Below are 22,329 nucleotides of genomic sequence, written 5' to 3'. Positions count from 1 at the left end.
AAACTGTTGGAATACTTTCACACTAGATCAAGCTAATCATCTTAGTCAGGGGTTTATTGTTACCTGGGTTTATTCTCTTAAAAATTAACATCAGTACATCAAATCCTCAAAGAGGCCTTCCTTTCATATCTGACTTGCCCCACGGTTACTGAATTCTATTTTATTTTCCTTTGGCGTTACCTGTAAAGTAGTGAAAAAATAAAAGTACAATATACAGTAGAGTTGTAGAGAGAGTGTGTGTGTGTGTGTGTGTGTGTGCGTGTGTGTGTGCGTGTGCGCGCTCTGAGTATCATGTTATTCAAATGCCACCTTGCAAAATGTCTTTCCCTTGCTCCCCTCCGAATAAAACAATGAATCGCAGGTGGCGTCACTCGCTTCCGTCTGATGGTTGTAGTTTGTTGTTGATATTCATCATAAAACAAATCATCTGAGACAGACTTTTATTGACAAAAAAGGGCCCAAATGCGTCAAACAGCTAGAACTCAGCAGCTTCATCAACAATTCGACTTCTACCAATCTATCCTAATAAGCATGGCAACGTGTTCTAATTACACATGAATACAATGGAGCGGTGCTCAATGCAAACTGCCGTCGGAAAAGGTAACAAACGTCATTGATCCTACGAAAAACCTGAACTTTTAAGTTGTTTTTGCTGGATTTTTGCTGGAGACAAGTACCGTAAGCCTGAGAAGATGAACTGAGAGTAAGAGGAACGCGGCGAGGTCCTGAAACGTCAACGTCATTTGCCCTCGCTTACATACGCAGTTATAAAAACAAATCACAAATACTCCAAACCTGAAGTCGAACATTTCAAATGAGAGAACTATTGAAGGGGGCTTTAGCGGAGATTGGCTTACAGAACGTTTGTGTAACCGTTGGCATTTTTTATTTTTTTTTTGGAACCTCAAACTGGCATATAATCCGATAATAGAAACATAATATAGAAACACCGTTAAAGAGCCGTTTATATTCTTACAATTATAAAGATTCTCCGGTGAACCGGTGGCGCCCTCGGAGATCTTTCCTACAGTATGTGTGGCCAGATGACGCCACTGAAAATGTTGGGGTGGCACACCAAAACTGAATTTCAGGAATTCTGTTTTGCCGTAGGACGTATGTGTACGTATTGTGCATTTTAACAACTTCTCATAAATTCTATCGTATTTAAAGTGACCCCGCCTCCAAAGTCTCAAGGTCAACGTCACGAGCGAGGGTTTGAGATGTTGGGGAGCGCCTGGTTCCCCGCTGGCGGATACTGTTCTGTGCTCAGGCGGGTTCTGAGACTGATTAACCGCCGTAGCTCCTGAAAAAAATGTTGCGACTCGCGAGGGGGAGCCGGGGGTGGGGGGGGGGGGGGGCAGCGATTGTGTCAGGGCGGCCGTGCCCCCCCCCCCCCCCGGCCCTCACCCCTGCGGTGAACCTGAACGCGCCGTACAAAACAACAGAAATCCAAACGATAGAAACGAGAAGTTTGTGCATAGTTGAATGTAGCGGAATTCAACAGAGATGTGCTCTCTCCTCAAACACTCTTCTTAGTCCTTTTTTTTTTGGAAAACGCTTTTTTTCTTTTTTCTTTTTTAATGTTCCAAGGCAGCGTCTCCGTCCTAAACCCGCCTCCAGTGTCTGGTCGTCATACCTGCGGTCCTTCTTGGCTACACCAGTGACCCGGCCTGGTTCTGGGCCGGCACCAGGACGGCCATGGCCCCCGAGCGCGTCAGAGACACGGAGCTGAACTGCGGGGAGGAAGGGAGAGGGTGCGGAGCCTGAGGTTGAGCCCCGTCAGTCCTGTTGGGGAGCTTGGCCCTGGGGCTCCGGGCTCCCTGGGGCTGCTGCTGCTGCTGCTGCTGCTGCTGCTGCTGCTGCTGCTGCTGCTGAAGCTGCTGCTGCTGCTGCTGCTGCTGCTGCTGCTGCTGCTGCTGCTGCTGCTGCTGCTGAAGCTGCTGCTGCTGCTGCTGCTGGGGCGGGAACCCATTGGTGCTCTGGGGCCGCTTCAGCTTCCGCGGCGGGGTCCCGCCCAGGTTGTACCCGGGAAGCCCCTGCAGGGTGTTGGCCCCAGGCCGCAGCTGGTAGGCCTTGATGACGGAGCCCGACTCGGAGGCCGGCACGGGGGAGTAGGTGTAGTGGAAGGAGGGCTCCAGGAGGGGGTTCCGGGGGTCCCGGGGCCGCGGGCTGGTGGTGATGGAGGACAGGGTGCCGTTCTTGGACCCGATGTCCGAGCCCGTGTTGCTCTTCGCCCAGGACACGCGCTTAGGGGCCTGCGCGTCTTCCCTGGAAAGATTTTAAAAAGACGGACATTTTTTAAAGATACATACAAACCCGTAGACAAACAAATATAAATACAATAAATATAAATATATAAAACAAATATAAATATAATAGAAGGTGCCGACACCAAGTCAATATTCTTCCTTACCCACTAGTAACTAGACTCCTGTCCACACCGAAACTGAATTTCAGGAATTATATTATGTTATACTGTTCAGGCAGGGGTACGAGAGTGACTGAGAAAGTGTCCCTGTTACGTTACGCGCGGGGCTTATTTTTTTTGTTTTCATCCCATTTTAGTTATTCCACATGAAATGAAATCACAGTCACACATGTGTAGATGCATTCAAGGGGGGTAGGAAGGGATCCCCCTTTTTAAGAGCTTTCCGAAGGGTCCTGCTTTGCTTTTCTTTTTTGTTTCAATAACCCCCCCCTTTTTTTTTTCTTTTCCTTTGAATGAGCAATTTGTTCTGTCTCACTTGATCTCGTTGGCGATCTCCTCCTCGGTGTCCCTCCTCCTCCTCTTCAGGATGAAGATGAAGAAGAGCGCCATGGCCACCAGCCCCACCACCGAGCCCAGCGTGGCCGCCACGATCACGCCGGCGTTGGAGGCTGCGGGAGGGGAAAACACAGCGACAGGAAGTCAGAGTCAAGAGGGGGCGGTGGCAGTTCCCCGGAACGACGTTGGGCGGAGGTGTGGGATGGGCGCTGCCACGCACAGCTGATGACCTCCATGTTGACGGAGCAGCTGTCGGAGCCGGCCGTGTTGCTGGCTCGGCACACGTACTTCCCCGACATGCTCTGGGTCAGGTTGCTGAGCCTCAGGGTGCCCTGGCGCTCGTCTGGAACACACACACACACACACACACACACACACACACACACACACACACACACACACACACACACACACACACACACACACACACACACACACACACACACACACACACACACCCTTTATTAGGAAAACACCAAATATGTGTCCTCTGCTACTGTATAGGATGGGCACTACACATGAATTTTAAAAAGGTAGACACGTCTCCCTCTAGAGGCTTATGCTACGGATGCTACACTGCAGGGGAACCACACGCACTGGGGTTTTTTTTTTTTTTTTTTAAGATAAGATCACACTTTATATTGGAGCCGTGCAAGGCTCCAATATCACGAATCGGGAGGGGGGTTCGCCACGCCTTGCTCAAGGGGCACCTCAAAAGGCTGCCCGAGAGAGCCGGGGATCGAACCAGCGACCCTCCCGATTTCCAGAGGACCCCCTGAACCGCAATGTGACCGCTTCGGCAGAACTGACCCGTTAACGACGCATATTCACGCCGTACCTCATACGCCACCAAAGGGGGGGCAGTTCCCGGAGATTCCGCGGTGCTCTGGTCTCCATCTCCAGTAGCGACCGTACAGAACGCCGGTGATTTTACAGCTCTGCACAATAAAAGTATTCTGTGGGCGCCAATATTTTATTCATTCGCGGTGTTTGCGTTCCACCCAATCTGTTCCCTTTGGCACATCTGGCTTTAAAATGCCCTGTTGTTACGAGCATGGGCCGCGGAAGAATAAACACACATTACCAGGGACTTATCAAGCAAATCCCCCCAAATCCACTCGCCACGTCAGGGGCCGTGTTTTCATCAAATATGTTTCTTCTGTTTTTCTTTGTGTTTTGTTTTGTGTTCCACGGGGATTTAGGAGCCACTACGGCCAATGTGCATCTGGTATTTTGCCGAATTACCTCAACTTCACCGTGACGCCGAATTGGGGTCGAGGGTTTTAATACCGAACCGCCCTGAGAATGCAGCGCTAATGCAGCAGAGAGAGAGAGAGAGAGAGAGACTAGTGTCCATATCTCAAATTCTCAGGGGCTCGGCTTCATATGGGATTAAATCCTTGTAGTCAGCATTTTCTTTTATTTTTTTTTATCCAAACTAATCAAATATGGGAAGGAAAAAAATATGTCATGTCAACGGCAATGTTGTAAAATGTGCCGCGGTTGGATGTTGTTTTTTAAACGGTAGTGGGTGCAACTAGGACTGGATGAAGTATGGAAAAAATATCGATATCATGATCTGAGATTAGATATCGTCTGGGATGTTGTTTTTTGTAACATCGCGATATAGTCAAATGTTGTTTTTAGGGATTATGGGCATTACTTTTAAAGTGAGTGTCACTTTCTGAACTTCAGCCTACGCAGTTCAGCTGCTGTCTCCCTTCTCGGTCATAATATCGAAATGATTGATTATTGATTACTAATGACTGTTTCTGAAATATGTGGAATATTTCCAATAATATTGTGAAGTAAGTCATCCAAAATATTTGATTAAGTCAATATCCCCCCGGCCCTAGGTGCAAAAACACTTTACACGCTGTAGCAAAGGCTGTATCTCAACTTATATATAAATACGATGAAATAAGAATTTTATAAACCCACGACAGATCCCAGTTGAAGACTCTTGAGAGACTTTTTAATCTTCCAACCATGGGGGGCTGGACGTCTCACCTGAGGTCACACTCCACGCGGCGCCTCCAATAGCCCGCGGCCGCCACCGTGGAGCGCTCCAGTAAGTCTCCCCGTCTCCCTGTGATTATCCGCTCCGTGGCCAAAAAGCCAGTTGTTAAGAACTAAACCCAATTGTGGCAGATTAGCGGAGGAGCAGCTGACTGCGGCGCCCAGCGACGCCCGCTGCTGCTGCGCAGCGCGAGCAGAGCTTTAATCATGTTACGCTCAAGGTCGATCCACAGCGTTCATCGGAAGCCGCGGGGGGGCGGGGGGGAAACACCGCTAATGTAAAGCGACAGGACGGAGCGTGAGGAGCGCCACGCTGCGCCGTACAGGACCGGCAGCGGCCGAAGGGGCCCCATGATCCTGCTGCAAAATCAACACGCACATAAATTAATCTTAGCAGCCGATGTGGCCGCACGGGCTTTGGGATGCCGTAGAATGCCGTATTTCATCGCGGGAAAAGTTGAAGGACTTGGGAAAAAAAAAAAAAAAAAAGAATCCGAACAATGACCTGCTCACATTCTCAATCCTCAACTTTGTCCCTGTGAATTGGACGAGTCTTTAAAAACTCATTGAGAGACAAACAAAGGGCTCTCAGGCGTATAAAGTATTAAATATCGAAGCCGATGTTTCCCTGTATGGACGCCATATGGTGCACCAGGCGCTGTATCACGCAGCAAGTATATGAATTAGTGTATTTATGATTTGCTGCATTACTCCTCGTTACTATTTAGTCACATATATATTAATTCTGTTGCATTGCGCCCAGTTCGTTTGCACAGATGGCCGCAGGGTTATACTGCAGTGCCGTGATATAAAAAAACAACCTTATCAAGAGAACCCCTTCAATCTCTCACTTAACTAAACCTAAAAACACATATTTCTACTACGACTGTCCCACAGGTGGTCGACATAAAACTAATATTAAATTATACTATCAAGTGTAAATCCAATGAGGCTAATATCTATTCTAAGGCAAACAAACACAGTTGTTAAAGGAAAAATCAACCTTACAAGAACCTGAGACTCAAGTTGATTAATATCATTATATAAGAATATAATTATATATTATTATTATTACTATTATATTTGAAGTATATCAGTATTTTTATTAAGTATTTATTTAGTAGATTCATTATTTTTCAGAATATATTAAAATCCAAATGAATAAACTATATTCAATAAAAATCCTTATTTAAGTAATATAATTGTGTAAATAATATAACATTATTTTTGTGGAGACCGGATAGCTCCTTTCAAGGTCAACCGCTCTCGGAAGAGGACTCCCTTGAAGAAATTTAAATGTATTTTTTTAGTTATTTATGCAATACCATTTGCCTGAATACCTTCCAAACACCCTCATAGCGTTTGGAATCCAATATAACTTCCTTCATGTGGAGTGAAATGTAAAAGCTTGAGTTTAAGGTTTCTCTTTCAGGCAAATGGTTCATATTGGATTCCTGTGTCTTTCCAGCTGATTTTTCCTTGAACTCACGGTAAACATTTGGGACGTTTGGGTTTGACTCCAGGTTATTATGAGGAGGATCAGGGGAGCGGGGATGCAAGTGGAAGTGACTTGAGCCCTTACCCATGAACCCAAGGACAAGCATGGGCTGGGGGCAGGCCCTCCACTCTGGGTGTGTTTGTGTTTTGTTGTTTTTTTTGTTTTTTTTTGCAGAAGGAGAAATGAGAGGAGAGATGGAGTGATGAGATAGATGGTGGGAGGGTGGAGGGATGGGGGGTGTCCCAAAAGCTCCGTCCAAAAATCCAAGCGTTTCCTCTTAAGACAGCTGAGGGCACGGGGCTTGTTAGGTTTGGGAGCAAGGTTAACAGAAAAGAGAGAGAGGAAGAGAGAGAGAGAGAGAGAGAGAGAGAGAGAGAGAGAGAGAGAGAGAGAGAGAGAGAGAGAGGGAGAGCGAGAGGTAGGTAGAGAGAGATGGAGATGGAGATGGAGAGAGAGAGAGAGAGACAAAGAGAGACTTTGACTTTTAAGATTCCTTTATTTGCAGTAAGTCAGAGAGAGAGGTAGAGAGAGATGGAGGTAGAGAGAGATAGAGATAGAGAGAGATGAGAGAGAGAGAGAGAGAGAGAAATAGAGAGAGAGAGCGAGAGAGAGAGAGCTGGAGGAGCTAAGCGCAACAAGTTTTGGCGTCAGAGAGTGTGCGTATCAGCACCGACAGAGAAAAACAAAAATTTTAAATAAGGTAAAAACTCGGGCGGTATAATAAGAGGGCGTAAGCGCGTGCAGGTGCAGGTGCAGGTGCACGGGGGGCAAAGCGGAGGCCGGGGCTGGGGGCATAATCAGCGAGAGTAGTTTTCATCCGCGGCGATGTCAATACGGCGTCAGCGCCGAGCGCCGTTGTCCCCAAACAGACACTGCTTTCCCCGCGGAGGAACACGCCAACAGGAGCAGGTCCAGAGAAAGAAAGAAAAAAACAAACAAAAAAAACCCAGGCACTTGTATCGCCTGTAAAGGCCGCTTCACACCGAGTACGACAAACGACAATTACCAGCTGGTCCGCTCGCCCCGCGGGGGGGCGAGGTCTCGTGTCCGAAAAAGCTGCGACGGTCGAGTTTTTTATTGGAAATGAGCTTAAAACTAAGTATATAAGTTACACTGTTGGATGTCACCATATTTACTACCACTACATCTCTCTTAATATATGTGTGTATATATTTTTCCACACATACAGTAAAGGGAGTTTTAAACTCTCATTCATGGAGCATAACATATGTCCGGCTGAGAGAACTACTCGCGTTTCTCCAGGGGGAAAAAAAAACGAGATTTCTCACTTTCCCTGACGCGTTTGTGTGACGCGTCTCAAGTTTCGCATCACAAAACATGTCGTATGTAAAAAAAAACCCCGAAAAAAACCAGAAAAAAACCCAAAACGTACGCAGTTCACCCGACAGCCACCCGGGGAAGGGGCCGACTGCTCGATGCGATTCCGCGTTCGGTGTGAAGCGCGGCTCTTTTTTTTTTTCCTACGTGAAACCTGCCAGCGACGGAGCCGATGGGTTTGTGCTGGCCAAGGGCACCGCTTCCCATTCCCAATGTCGAGAAACAACTTTTTTTTTTTTTTTTTTGGGTTCCATCCTGACGGGCCGGTTCCAGGTAACTATATATAACTAACTATACCATAATAAATAACTATACCATAATGAAATCAATTTTATCTTTCACTTCTTTGAGAGGGTCACGGATTGGTATCGCATCAAAACTTTTTTTCCATTTTTAAACTTAGTGAGACAAGTTGTTCAGCAGACAGTTCAGCTCAAAAAATGGGGGAAATTCAGGCGTTACAGAAGCAAAAAAATCAATGCAAGCCAAGAAGGAAATAATTAAAAAAAAATCAAAAAGTACAATGAAATAACATAAAATGAAATGGCATCGAAATGCGAGCGCCCCTTAAGGAACTCACTCTGCATCGGGGAGAAGAAGACCTCGGACAGGGGCGCGGCCTTGGTCCACTTGTACTGGGGCGCCGGCTTCCCCTGGCTGGACCTGCAGCTCAGCGTCACGTTCCCCTTCAGAACCGGGCTGCCGGCCACCGAGCACACCGGGGGGGAGGGAGGGACTGAGGGGGAGGAGGAGGGGAGGGAGACGGGGGAAACAGAGGAGAATGGAGATGGAAATGCATCAAAAAAAAAAAAAGTTAACAAGCAGCTCAATCAGCATCAAGATACCTCTATTCCGTGTATTTTCATATACAAGAAATTTGTCATCTGAGGGATAAAAAGTGAAATAAAAAAATAAAATTATATAAAATAAGAAAAAAAAAACCCTGCCAAATATACACAAATCGCCAAAATGTAAAGAACAGAAACAGCCAAATATATAAAAGAACACGGAATATTCAAAATTAGAATAATGCAATTCAAGGCACAAGATAAATTATTGGGATGGATGGACGGCCAGACGGCCGGATGGACACACAGACAGACAGATAGACGGGTAGACAGATTGATAAATAGCTAGACAGATAGACAGACGGACGAACAGACAGACAGACAGACAGACAGACAGACAGACAGATAGATAGATAGATAGATAGATAGAACCAGAAAGTTTAACCTAAGATAAAGGAAGAAGGTTAATGTACAATAAACCTGAAGACAAAACATTAAATATTGACAAAAAATGCTATAAGAATAAAACACAAATGTTAACAGTAAACAGTGTAAATAAAATAGGGGATAAATGATGAATTATTACGCTTTAGCCCAAATATATAACAAGTGCCCCCCAGGAGTTGTAATCCGCTGCTGGTGCCTAACGAAACATGAATGAACCTTGAGCTGCCATAATAAATGAAGAGGCTTGGTGAATCCCCAAACCGTTCAGGACATCTCTTTGCTTTTAAGAGATGCATCATGGTGGGTGACTCTTAACAGACATTTAGAATGTTTCTGAACTCTAAAAGTTTGGATTATTCTGTATTTATCCTGGAATGTGAAGTCGTGTTGGCGCTGGAGCGTTCGTTCAAAATATTAAAATGAACTTATGCGCTGCTAGATAATATAGTTTTATGTTCCTGAATGCACTTCTGCAGAGTTTTATGCTTGTTGGCACTATTATTCATTTCTTGTATATTGCAATATTCCAGCTAATTGTGAAGTTTATTGCATATTCCCATTTTATTTTTTATATTTTGATCTTTATTACTTTATTTTTATCGCCTGTTTTTTGTATGTGAGCTGCTGTGACACTGCAATTCATATATCCCCCCATCCATCTATCCATCCATTGATCCTTCCATTTATCCATCCACCCATCCATTTATCCATCCACCCATCCATTAATTTATCCATCCACCCTCCCATTTATCCATCTATCCACCCATGTATCCATCCATTTATCCTTCCACCCATCCATTTATCCATCCACCCATCCATTTATGTATCCATCCATCCATCCATCCATCTATCCATCCATTTATCCATCCACCCATCCATATATCCATCCATCCACCCATCCATCTATCTATCCATCCATTTATCCTTCCACCCATCCATTTATCCATCCATTTATCCATCTATCTATCCATCCATTTATCCAACCACCCATCCGTTTATCCATCCATCCACCCATCCATCTATCCATTTGTCCATCCACCCATCCATTTATCCATCCACCCATCCGTTTATCCATCCATCCACCCATCCATCTATCCATTTGTCCATCCACCCATCCATTTATCCATCCACCCATCCATCTATCCCTGAAATGAAGGCAACTCCAGCTCATCACTAACCTTGGAATGTATTCAAAGGGCCGCTCTGCATTAAGGCGGGGGCCACATTTGGGCCGCGGGGCCACCAATTGATCGCCACCAATGCCATTTTATTTCCATCCTTCATATATTTTAACGCCAACTGGCAACCAATTCATAACCCCCCCCCCCCCCCCATCCTAAAAACGACGACACCCCCACTACCTTTGACGTTGAGGTGCATCTCTCCGGAGACGCCGGCTCCCCCGGGGATGATGACGTTGCAGATGTAGCGTCCGGAGTCGAACTCCTGCGTGTTGTTGATGTAGATGGAGAGGTTGGTGGAGGGCATGGCCACGCTGAAGCCCGCCCGCTTGGTGAACTCGTTCTGACCGTGTCCCACCTTGCCCGAGCTGAAGTTTATCACCTTAATGGAGACAGAGGGAGGCGCGAGGGGGAGACGTCATGCACCCGTACATTATATTTATATATGGATATACTGTCGATAGGGATATATATAGATATGGGGGCGCGGCCGATCGGAGGTTAGCGCTGGGGCCTCCCAGCAAGAAGGTTGTGGGCTTGAAGCCGAAAAGGAATCTTCTCCCCGTGTTCACATGGGTTTCCCTCTGGTTCCTCCAGGTTCCCCTATCCCCAAAAAGACACGCACTGCCGATGCCCCTGAGCAAGGCATCAGCAAAGATTCTGGAATCTCTAATTTTTAAAGGGATTAATAAAGTCTACAAAATGATAAATACACGCGGCATATATTGTTGACAGTGATAAATTTGTCTATGTCATCCATTATTGGCAGTGTCCATACTGTTGTATACATATTATTATTACAATAATATCCAAAGATACTACATTAATATTTATCTTTATTATATATTTGGTTTATATGATACTTACATACATAATTTTTACTCAAATAAATATTTTTTACGCACCAACTAAACCATGAACATTTTTTTTGCAATAAACAGAATAAATACATAAATGAATAAAAATATTTTTCCAACGGAAGTTTCAGCGACTTCCCTCCGTCTCCATGTGGCCACTATTCAGATAAATGAATATTACTGTTTAGATTTTCTCCCAAAGTATATTAAACTGCCCAGATTAACCGTATAAGCAGAATTCCACGTCCTTCATGAAGATAATCCCGGTATGTATGTGCAGATGGTGCACGTTGGAATTTTTTTTTTTAGGCTGATTTTCTGGTGGAGATAAGCCCACAGGCAACAGACAGTGAAACTACACAGATTATAATAATCACCGCAAAGACTGCCCTGCACACTCTATGCGCACGCACGCACGCACGCACGTACTCACAGACACACACACACACACACACACACACACACACACACACACACACACACACACACACACACACACACACACACACACACACACACACACACACACACACACACACACACACACACACACACATTTGACACGTTTCAAGCAGCAGCACGTGGTATACAGTGTATGTATGATATGGTGCAGTAATGTCATTAGCGACACACTGGGCTTCATTACAGATTTCCTTCCTTGGAAATAACCCTTATCTGCAGACCGGCATCCTTCACCTTCCCGATCACCGGGCCGGTTGCTCAAGCCTGGTTAGGTTTAGGTAAACCAGCAATGACTGCAGGTGAATAAAAAGAGCATTGTGCTGATGTGTTGTTCTTTTTCCTGCCAAGGATTTTGATGCAGGAGTGAGAAGGGAGCAGGACTGTGTTATTTTATGATTAGTTGAAATATAAATAATCTGGATTAATGAATGAATCATCTTTTTACGTCACTATTATAAAATCCAATCACGTATGGAGCAAATAAAAATTGCACCAAACTGCTTTAAAAAATACAAAGAAGGCCAATGGACAGATTCAAAATGGGAAACAGTCTTAGCATATGATAGTGCTATAATCCACCTTGACAACAGAGGTATTGTAACATTTGGGCAGGCATTTCATTTTCCTCGACCAAATTGATTGCAAATTTGCACTTCATCTGTTGCAATCACTTTGGCTTGAAATGACAGTGACATGTATTAAAAAATGCTCAGCTCAAATAATGGCGATCAGGTGACTATGTGATCACTGTGACAGCTCTAGTCTAAATTATGGTCAGGAACAGGGAAGACAGAAGAAAATATGGATTGTTAGGTTATTCCTTCCTGCTCCTCTCAGATTGTCCTTCAGCATCAGGTTGTGGATCACAGTGGGAGTGGAGGTGGAGACTTGCCCAAAAAGCAGCTTAAGTCCAATTCCTCTCCCTCCTACTTAATGAAGGTCTCCACTCGCAGGTGGAGAAAAATCCAAAACCAGAAGTAGAGTTTCGGGCGCTCCACCCACCCACTCACCTGCTTGGACTCGTTCCCCATGAAGTGCCAAATGACGGAGTTTTCGCCGATGTCCGAGTTGGGGCTGTACCAGGCCTGCAGCACCACCATCTGCCCCCGGACCACCTCCATCTGCTTTCTGGGGATCTCCACCCCCTGGGTGTCACCTGGGACAAGACACGGCGTTTCAGGAGTTAAAACACAGCAGCATTAAAAGGTCACAGCGTTTTTTCTAAGAACTCATCACAAGCCGAAACCTCCAGACCAAACAGGACCATGTGGCAAATCCTGAGTCAGACATTTCCATAGCGTTGCGTCATCTTTTCCACTTGAAGATTAACAACGAGGACCTCGGGGCCGTTTAATCCTCAACCTTAGGAATCAAGAGAGGGACCACAGGAGCAAAAGCAACAGAAGAACCAAAGAAGTTGGCTGACTTAGGTTGAGATTTGATACGTCTTTTGTCGCGTTAATAATACGTTCGCTTTACCAAGACCCAACACATTGACATGCGGTCCCACGAGCACCGGCTACAGGAGGCCAACCAGCAACACCAGACCCCGAAGGAAGAGAGCTAATAAGTAGAATGAGCGTACGCCATCCTCAATGTTTGACGCAAGGGGGTGCCGCGTCTGGGCACAAACTCCAAAAACTGGGTTTAAAGACGGCTCTTTAAATCCCACATCACTGGCGTCTCCCATTACCTTCCACACTCTGCATGTTGCTCGGACACCATCCTGCTTATGAGGTCACATAATCCCTCATTAATGTCCCCACTACGCCAAGCCGGATGGAATGTCGGTTTTGGTTTCAAACCTTTGCTCCTTTTTTTTTTATTTCATTTTTATTTTTTTAACCTGTGCTGTGAGCCTGCTGGGCGTAGAAACACCTTGGTTTAAAACCTTTGCTCCTAAATTCACACTTGCGTGGCGAAAGAAGCGTTACCGAGCAAATAACACACAACAATCTGATCATCAGGTTAATGCCGATTGGCCGCCGCTCTAAGTTACATTAAGAACTAACCTCGTTCCAGACAGAGTGCGTCGGTGAAGGCAGAGTGCTCAGACTTTTTCTTTTGGCGGCACAACCAAGAACGTCGACAGTAAAACCGTGTGAAGTAAAAAAAGCCGGATGAGGAAGACGATGGAGGAAGAAGGGATGAAAAGAAAGGGAAAAAAGAGAAAGGTGCTCGACTCACAGGCTTCCCAGTCTCCTGAGCCCGACAGCTGCAGCTGGATCCACCGATCCCAACAGTCGGTGTCCTCCTGTGCAGCCAGTTTGAGCCTCTTCCCAGACGTGGAAAGTAAAACACGGGAGTCGACAATAACAATATAACGCGCACAACCCCCTCCACACACATACACACACACACACACACACACACACAAACACACACACACACACATGTAAACACCACATGCACGAGCACGGCCCCGCGTCCTCCTCCTACTCCTCCTCCTCCTCCTGACCGCAGGAGAGCACAGACCTGAGCTCTGCAGACACGCCTTCCCACTTTTTCAGACTAAAAGCATGTGCACGAGAGAGATTTAGACCGATGGAGGGAGGGAGGGAGCGAGCGAGAGAGGGAGGGAGGGAGTGAGAGAGAGAAAGGGAGGGATAGGGCTCACTGCAGCCTGACCATAAGCCAAACAACAGATCTTCAATACTTTCTTATTCCTCCTGTGACAAAGTGACCCCCCACCCCCCACGGGTGGTGTTCCTGTCCCTTAATTTCGGCCTCAAATCTGTCTCAAAGTCTGACTCCACTAATCCACAAACAATCCCGCGCTCCGTCCTCAGGACATCCATGACGCAGCACATATGATGGCCGCTGTTGCCGCGGTGACATTTACGTACGCTCTTTTTCCATTCCGTGCATCGTGGAATCAGTTTTGAACAGTGATGGGAATTTTATGAAGTACTTTGCTATGTTGTGTACATGCATTCACGCAACCTCATATAGCCTCAGTCACATATCTTTATTTCAGCACAGTGTTAGTTCCCGGACATTCCAACCTGGGGAGTCCAGCCGCTGCTACCGTTGTTTTCGGCCTCACTGTGGTGCAGCTGCAAGAGCAGGAACAACATCTCAATGTCCTTTGCGCGTCACAGAGTTGACCTCATCCTGTACACGTATGAATCTGTGACGCCAAACTGACCATATATTTTGTGACTCCACAAAAATAAACTGTTGGTCGCAGGGAGTTGCTCTGAAGCACATCTCTGATCCGACCCTTGTACAAGTTGATAAATTCAGTTTGACACCAATAACTTTTTCCTCTTTGTTGTTTTTTAGAAAACAGGGCATTCAGCAGAAGAATTTTTCTAACAACCAGCCACAGAAGTCCAGAGTGTTTCGGTTTGTGAGAGAATCGATGCCACCGATCGGTTAACCAGCGTCCCTAGCGGGTCAATCGCCACAAAATGTAGCCTGAAATAACACAGAAGCATGGAAGCATGGCGTCTGTGAAACGGCTTCTCTGACCCTGCTTCTGTGACATGGCTTCTCTGACCCTGCATCTGTGACATCGCTGTTGTGGCGTAACATAAAATGTGACATGTGTTAACAACAAATGGTCTAATTTTGCACAAATGTGCACTGATGTACCACTAAGTGGTATTGAATTAAAGTCTTTTCACAGAGTAAGACAAAGCAACAGGTTTCTCCACGTCATGTTACTGGTCATACTAAAGTGTGTGAGCAGTTTGGTGCCACTAGATGGCCATATTAAGAGAAGTGCATCAATTACAAATATCTAATTTAAAGCTTACCAGTCGCTAAAAACAACATATTTTTTTGAACTGAATCGGTATCTGCAGTATTGGTATTAGAGAAGAAAAAGTGGTATCGTGTCATCTCAAATATGCATGGGTGGATGTATATTTATGAACATGGGTATATGCGTATGGACGTGTGCATACGTATATATAAATATATATATATATATATATATATATATATATATGCAGTGCAGTATATATACACATATATATACTGTATATATATATATACTGGACATATACATATACACATACTGTGTATATGTACGTATGCACTGTACATACTCTATATGGGATATACTGTATGGTATATGGGTCATGATTGTATGTATGAGCATATTTCGAAACATGGGTATATGGTATATGCATATAAATTCAGTATATATATACATTATGTATATATATCACATATACATATATATATATATATATATATACATACATAGTGTATACAATGTTGTACACATGTAGATAGGTATGTACTGTATATTTATTTACATGGGGAAATGGGTATGGATGTGGGTCTATGCATATATTTATATAAATATAATATGTTATAGTATATTTATGATATATTATAGATATATTATATATTATGGGTACATCAAATCTACTTATGGTGAGTGTCAATACTTTATCATCAACACATTAAAACATGACGGAGCAAAGCTGTCATTTTTAAACACAGCAACATATCCGTACTAATCGCGAAGCCTGCACCGGTGCCAAGCATGGCTTATGTTCGGGTGGAGAGTCGTGAAATGTCAATGAGCCAACGCTTGTACGTATGAGAGTAATACTATCATCATCATCATCCTCATCTTCATCGCGCATCTGTTTATGGTAGTCAAGTATACATATATAAGTATATTTTTTATTATATAAAGGATAAAAAATATAATCTAATATATATTTTACATTATATTGATTTGTTTTATTTAATTTTCATGCCTCATGAATCCTGTCAGCTTTTCAGACCCGATGTCTGTTGACCGACAGAAAAGGTTCGAACAAGCTTTCACCGAACTCAATTGTGTAAATTCTAAGGCATTACATTTCTTTGATTAATAATATACATTGTGCACCGTGGGCCGGCATTCAAATCAAAAGGGATCAGGTTGTATTTGGGTGTGCAAGTGAGAGCCATACCGCCTCACTGTGTCATTGGGTGACAGCTGCACAGAGGAGTCCTGTGAACGTGGCGCTTAATTCTGAATGATACATAAGATTCTATAATAAAAGCAGGATAATGCCCTGTCGTCTCTTCACCCCCAGACTATTCTTGTGCTTCTTTGTGCAGGTTTATCCTCAGAACTGTGTCATTCAATTGTTTGTTAAATCTTCCTTAATCCGTGGTCGTCTCCATCTGGGACGGCTGCAGGAGTACACAGACAGACAGACAGAGAGAGCGGAATGTGGGGAAGGGATTCAAATTCAAGAAAAGGAACAAAGTTTTTTTTTTCTTAAATGGGATGTGTAGGAGAAAGTTTTAGTCTACACAATCTGCATTATGTGTCATCTTCCATGCAATTCACAATGGTTTTCTACTACCAAAGGTATTCCGGCATGAAGATATATTGTTTATATGTTTATAGTGAGACAGCAGACTGAGACTTGAAAACAAGTTCAAGTTCAAGTTCAAGTTCAAGAGATTATTTGTCACATACATATACATACAGTCACTACAGGTGTCATATACGGTAGTCTAATGCGCTTGCGCATATATTGTGTGTTATACAGTAATACAGTAAAAGCACGTGTCAAACTCAAGGCCCGTGGGCCGAATCAGGCCCGCCACGTCATTTTATGTGGCCTGCAAGAGCTTAAAAGGCATATGATTGTCTTAAAATAAAAGTCTCTGCTGCTTTACAGCATACAGTGACCACAAACTACCTCTCCCACAATGCATGTCAATTTTGTGACCCACAAAATGACGGCATCCTGCTACTAGATTGCAGTGTTTCCATATAGGCGTTTAACTAAAACACTTAACTGACAAGTGATGGAGTTGAAAAAGATGTATAAATAATCCATAAATTTCCAACAAGCGAAAAATTGATGCAGAGGGAAGGCAATTTAATGAAAGATGGGAAAGCGAATACATGTTTGTGCTTCAAGGAGAAAAAACGGTATGTCTTCTGTGTTACGAGGCAGCGTCGCTGATGAAGAAATACAATTTACGTCTGCATTTTGACACCAAACACTGAGCCAAGTATGCTAAATTTAGACTCCAAGAAAAACATCAAATTTTCCAAGAATGAAAAGGCAGACTTCAATCGCGGAAGAATATGTTCACAAAAGCTACAGCCAAAAATGATGCAGCAGTGAGAGCTCGCTTTATTGCGGCTGAAGAAATCGCCCGAGGTTCCAAGTGTTTTTCAGGGGGTGCATTTTTGAAGCGGTGCGTGCTAAAGGCCCGACCAGATACAGACTTTCAAAAATGTAAAAGTTTGTCAGGAAACACCATCGCAGACCGAGTTAAGGAACTAGCAGGCGATCTGACAACACAGCCGGCCAAACAGACGCGGTTACCTGGCTTTTTCATGAGCTGTTGATGAAAGCACAGACAACCCGGACACCGCATCTGTCCAATTTTATAAGAGGCTTGAAGGCAGCCTTCACTGCCAGCGAGGAGCTCTTAGATGTAGCTGCCACGCATGGGACGGCGACGGGGAGGGACATTTTTAATGCCGTGGAGAGGTTCCATAAGTAAAACTAAATGACCCAGGGAAAAGTTGGTGGAGCTAACTACTGATGTGTGCATCACCTCGTCAACTTCGCCCAGAACTTGACCAATATAGCTGTGAACTGAGACAACCCTATTTTGAATTAATAACATCTATCACACATGTTCTTAGCAGCCCACAATTATTTGTTGTACCAAAGTTCTGCCCCTCTCTCAGTGACAAAAAAAGTTTTGAACAAAGTTGATGTAATAACTTGTGTTTGATGACATATGTCGTTGTTATTCACTTGAAAAATGTGATCTTTGATTGGTGGAGTAATGTGGGTTTTTTATGTTATGATAACACAGAGCAATGTGAGCCGGTACTCACCGCTACGCAGTACCGCCAATTCTACGTTTCACTCTTTGGCGTACTGGGACTTTTTCTTGGGTACCGGCACTTCTCACAAGCTGTCGGTGTCTGTTCTGTCCTCTCAAGTGAACAAATCGAGTGAACATCTTGTAAAATATCTGATTTTATTGAGTCGGGGCGCACTTTTACTTTCAATTATTAGAAAACACAAGCCGCGAGCTCTGGCTTAAATAGATGATGCTATCGGAAGACATCTAGCGATCGCTACCGATGATACCACACACCGCCCACGGGAAGTGGCATTTTCAGGGCCCTCCAGTACAGAGACACAGAAGACGGTGGGGTTGTAAACACCAGTTTATTGTAGAGAGTGGGCCAGCTGGAATTAGCCCAGAAGCAGACATGTGTCATGACACGGGCTCCTATCCTGAGTGTGTGTGGGGATGGGGGTTTTACCTGCTGCACGTTAGACCAACCAACGAGCAACAGGTATGCAGCCACCCTGATCCCAATCACCTAGACCCAGGTCAGGTGTGGCTGCTCACCACACCATTCCCACACCACCAAACTGAGGCCGAGACGAATTCCTGGCCGAAGCCGAAGGCAAACTGTGTTTCTGAGACGATCACCCTCAAAGTTTTCCCAACACTTGGTGACGTCAGCTTGTCTTCTTCGTTGGTATACGCCACCTACACAATAATGTCTCAGTGTGTGTGTAAAAGTAGTAATATCTAAAGGTTGAACTCTATCAAAAGGGTTTCACATTGTGACTTCACATCACATGGAGGAATGATTTTCACCTGGACGATCAGCGTTATTCAGCGCTATTCAGCGTCTTGGTAAGTGAACTGTGCTTCCCCATGTAATCTAACGGGAATATTTAACTCGATGTTTTAACATTTATCTACTATTTAGAAATGAAACTTGGTTTTGAAAATACGTTGAGAGATAAAAAAAAAAAAACACAAATCTGGAAAAATAAAATTTTCCTTCTAGAAAGGTTTTTTTGGCGGCTCGTGGCGATTTTAGAAATGCGCGACAATACAGGTTTTGCTTCGTTGTGTCACAAATATTATGAATCCATATGGCTTCATGATTTAATTCTCTATATAGCCTGCCTATCAATTTTTTTTTAGCTCAATAAACACAGATAATATTTGACCAGCATATCTCCCATTCGTCCGGGACATTGAAATCTTCCAGGACACGTGGACTGGCACCAATTTTATCTTAAGGAAACTCTGGGTCAAAGACCGGGAGAGAAAGCTGAGACTTTCATCAGGGCTTTGTATGAACTGTCGGAGCACTGCAAATTCGGCACGAGCAGAGATGAGAATATCCGCGACCAAATTGTTGTTGGAAGTGTGTAGGAACGGGAAAGCAGTGAGTGAGGTTACAGCAGCAGCAGTGGCAGTCATGCTTTCTTGAGGCTGTAAGTAAAGCAGGCGGGTCACCAGAGCAATGGGGCGTCGAGTTGCTGGCGGGCTCTTCACTGGTCGTTTTCAAAAATCGACAAGGGAGCCCGAGCTAGGGGGCCGACCATTCACTCATCCAAAAAAGACCATTGTAGCCTGCAGATATTCCGCTAGATAGCTGCAGTGCCCAGGACAGATCCAGAGCCCTATGAGCTACAAAGAAAAGACTCACCCACTCACAGCATATGTCATCCGTGGACGCACTGCAAAACAACCAACTCAGCAAGGCCGAAGTCTTTGAAATGGTGAGGAAAGTGGATGAAGCGGTGTTCAACAAAGGACATCCACAGGCATATGGTGGGCATGGAACATAAAAGACCGAACCTGTGAGAATACAGCTGAAAGTCAACACCAGCAATATTATCAGCCATATGCTGTACACACAGCACGGCGCGTATCCCCTCCCTCTGCCGCGAATGGCAAAGGAGGAGCTCCAGTGGATGGAGAGAAATGGCACCGTCGAGAGGGTGACGCGGCCTACCGACCGGCGTGCACCCATGGTGCCAGTCTTGAAGAAGAGCAGAGGTAAAGCCCAGGTCTGTGTTGATCTTGAGAAGCTGAACGAGGCTGTGAAAAGAGAAGAGTATATCCTGTCTACTACCGATGAGATTACGGCAAAGCTAAGTGGTCCCACGGTCCTTTCTTCACTCAATGCCACCAGTGGGTTCTTCCGGATGCTGTTGCATCCAGACAGCTGTAAGCTCACCACCTTCAATACGCCGTTTGGCAGATTCAACTTCAAGCGACTACTGTTCGGAAAAAACGTGCTCCTATTATGACGTGAACAAGCCCCCTGCTGTGTCAGCTCATGCAAGCAGTGGTGGATTGGGGGGGGGTGTGCTCCTCCAACTCCCTGGGGAGCAGTGGAAACCTGTGGCATATTGTTCCAGATGCCTCACTGAAGCAGAAGGTCCGGCTGGTGTGTGGACGTGTGAGAAGTTTGACAGATGCCACAATGGACCGGAGAGGTTTGAGCTAGCGACTGACCACCAGCTGCTCGTGCCGCTCATTAACCTGGCCTGCCCTGGCCTGGCCTGGACACCGTACCTCTACGATGTCTGCGTCTTCTCATGAGGCTCATGACATTTAATCTGGTAGCAGAGCATGATCCCGGGGAAAACTCTGATGGTGGCAGACCCCCTGTCACGCAGCCCACTGGCCAGGCGCACAGTGAGGTGGCATGCTATGTGGCTGGTGGAGTGGAGGGGATCCCTGCGTCGACAGGCAAGTTGGATGAAATCCGAATGGCAGCAGCAGCAGACGGCGAACTGCTGTCCGTCGTGGATGCAAGAGAGTTCGTACAGGTGAAATCAGTGCTACCAGAACTCAATGGCCCTGTCCTAAGAGGAAGCAGGATCGTCGTGCCGAGTTCAATGCGAGGTGAGATCCTTCAGAAAATTCCCGAAGGGCACTGGGGTCGAGTTGAATGTAGGGAGAGAGCGTGTTCAATGCGACAAAAGGAACCTCTCATATCTCCACACCGCTTTCGGAGCGACCTTGGAAGAGAACTGCAATGGACCCCTGGGAGCACAAACACCACAACTACCTGGTAATCTCAGGCTATTACTCTAGGTTTCTGGGAATATTGCCCTCCACCTGCCCTCAACAACTGCTGATGGGGAGAAAAATCAAAAGCGCACTCCCCACTCGAGAAGAATCTTCTTTCACAGCAGGACAGCTGTGAAAGAAGAGGACAGGAGGGAAAAGGCTAAACCGGCTCACTTATTCAACCACCATCATGGAGCCAACCCCTGAACTTCCCGGGGACCGGGAGTATTGTATTCGTCCTAGTTGGACCATTAAAAGTGGTCTTTGCCAGCGGTGATCTCAAGCGAGAGCACCGCCCCGAGATCCTTCATCATCTGGGCGCAAGCGAGGCGCAGCGCTGCGGCGGAACTGCCGTCACCTCCATCCAGGGCTGAGAGACTGTTCCTGTCAGTCAGAATGTGGCGACACCCACAACATTTATGATTATGTGCGATCTAAATAGCCATTTAAGGTTAAAGCGTTCCTTTGATGATTGAAATAACACACAAAAGAGGGCGGGGGATGTCATATATGCGCATATACTGTGTGATATACGGTAACACAGTGAAGCCATAGGGGGTTATGTTACCTCAGGGCAGCTGGAGAGAGTTTGTACGGGCACGTGGATGTGTGACCTCACGGTGACGGTCATTAAACCAGCAAAAGCTAAAAAGAAGCCTCCATTGCATTTATTTACAAAACCCTCCATGTGTCAATTAAGAGTTGTACTATTGGTGTAGTACCGTTGATAACCTATAGAGTGCAGCAGACTCACACACGATAGAACACATAACAGAGACCCTTTCAATTTAAAACACCTTAGGAACATGGAATTCAAAATAAAGACAACGCGTCAGAATGACAAACACCAGTTTGGCTCAGGGATAAACAACGGCAGTTTCATGTCATTTGCCATGAAAAAGGTGTCATTCACATAAGAGGAGCATTTGGAATGAATTGTTCGCCGACTGGGGATTAGACAGAAGTCATTCCCCGTCAGTCTGGAGGGAACGTATGAAGATAAACCGGTCCTCATTAAGCGCACGCTCCCTCTCTCTATGAGAGATCTGTGAGATCCATCTTTCCACCCGTGTCGTTTCTGTGATTCCACTCCCACGGTGAAGCCACGGCTCCCGGCGCTAATCTCCAACAAATGAAAGCGGCG

The 22,329-nt window shown here is 45.3% G+C and overlaps 2 protein-coding genes across 2 annotated transcripts in view; one reads left to right on the top strand and one right to left on the bottom strand.

Annotated features, from left to right (window-relative positions):
* The window catches only part of acad8 (acyl-CoA dehydrogenase family, member 8), a 9,586-nt gene extending 9,211 nt beyond the window's left edge, over positions 1–375 (top strand). Inside the window, exon 11 of the mRNA XM_080006434.1 lies at positions 1–375. This exon is cut by the window's left edge and continues 80 nt beyond it. The gene's annotated coding sequence lies outside the window, so the exon portion shown is untranslated.
* A 1,015-nt stretch (positions 376–1,390) lies between these two features.
* The window catches only part of esamb (endothelial cell adhesion molecule b), a gene marked incomplete at its 5' end in the record, with an annotated part of 59,002 nt that continues 38,063 nt past the window's right edge, over positions 1,391–22,329 (bottom strand). The window contains 7 exons of the mRNA XM_080006684.1: positions 1,391–1,842; positions 1,942–2,268; positions 2,745–2,877; positions 2,985–3,107; positions 8,200–8,355; positions 10,216–10,417; positions 12,365–12,510. Coding sequence (XP_079862810.1) covers positions 1,653–1,842; positions 1,942–2,268; positions 2,745–2,877; positions 2,985–3,107; positions 8,200–8,355; positions 10,216–10,417; positions 12,365–12,510 — 1,277 coding nt within the window. The 3' untranslated portion in view covers positions 1,391–1,652. The remainder of the gene's footprint in view (positions 1,843–1,941; positions 2,269–2,744; positions 2,878–2,984; positions 3,108–8,199; positions 8,356–10,215; positions 10,418–12,364; positions 12,511–22,329) is intronic.

Source organism: Zeus faber (assembly GCF_960531495.2).
Source record: "Zeus faber genome assembly, chromosome: 9".
Taxonomy (NCBI): domain Eukaryota; kingdom Metazoa; phylum Chordata; class Actinopteri; order Zeiformes; family Zeidae; genus Zeus; species Zeus faber.
Note: the sequence above shows the minus strand (reverse complement) of the source record. Positions and strands in the feature narration are given on the sequence as shown.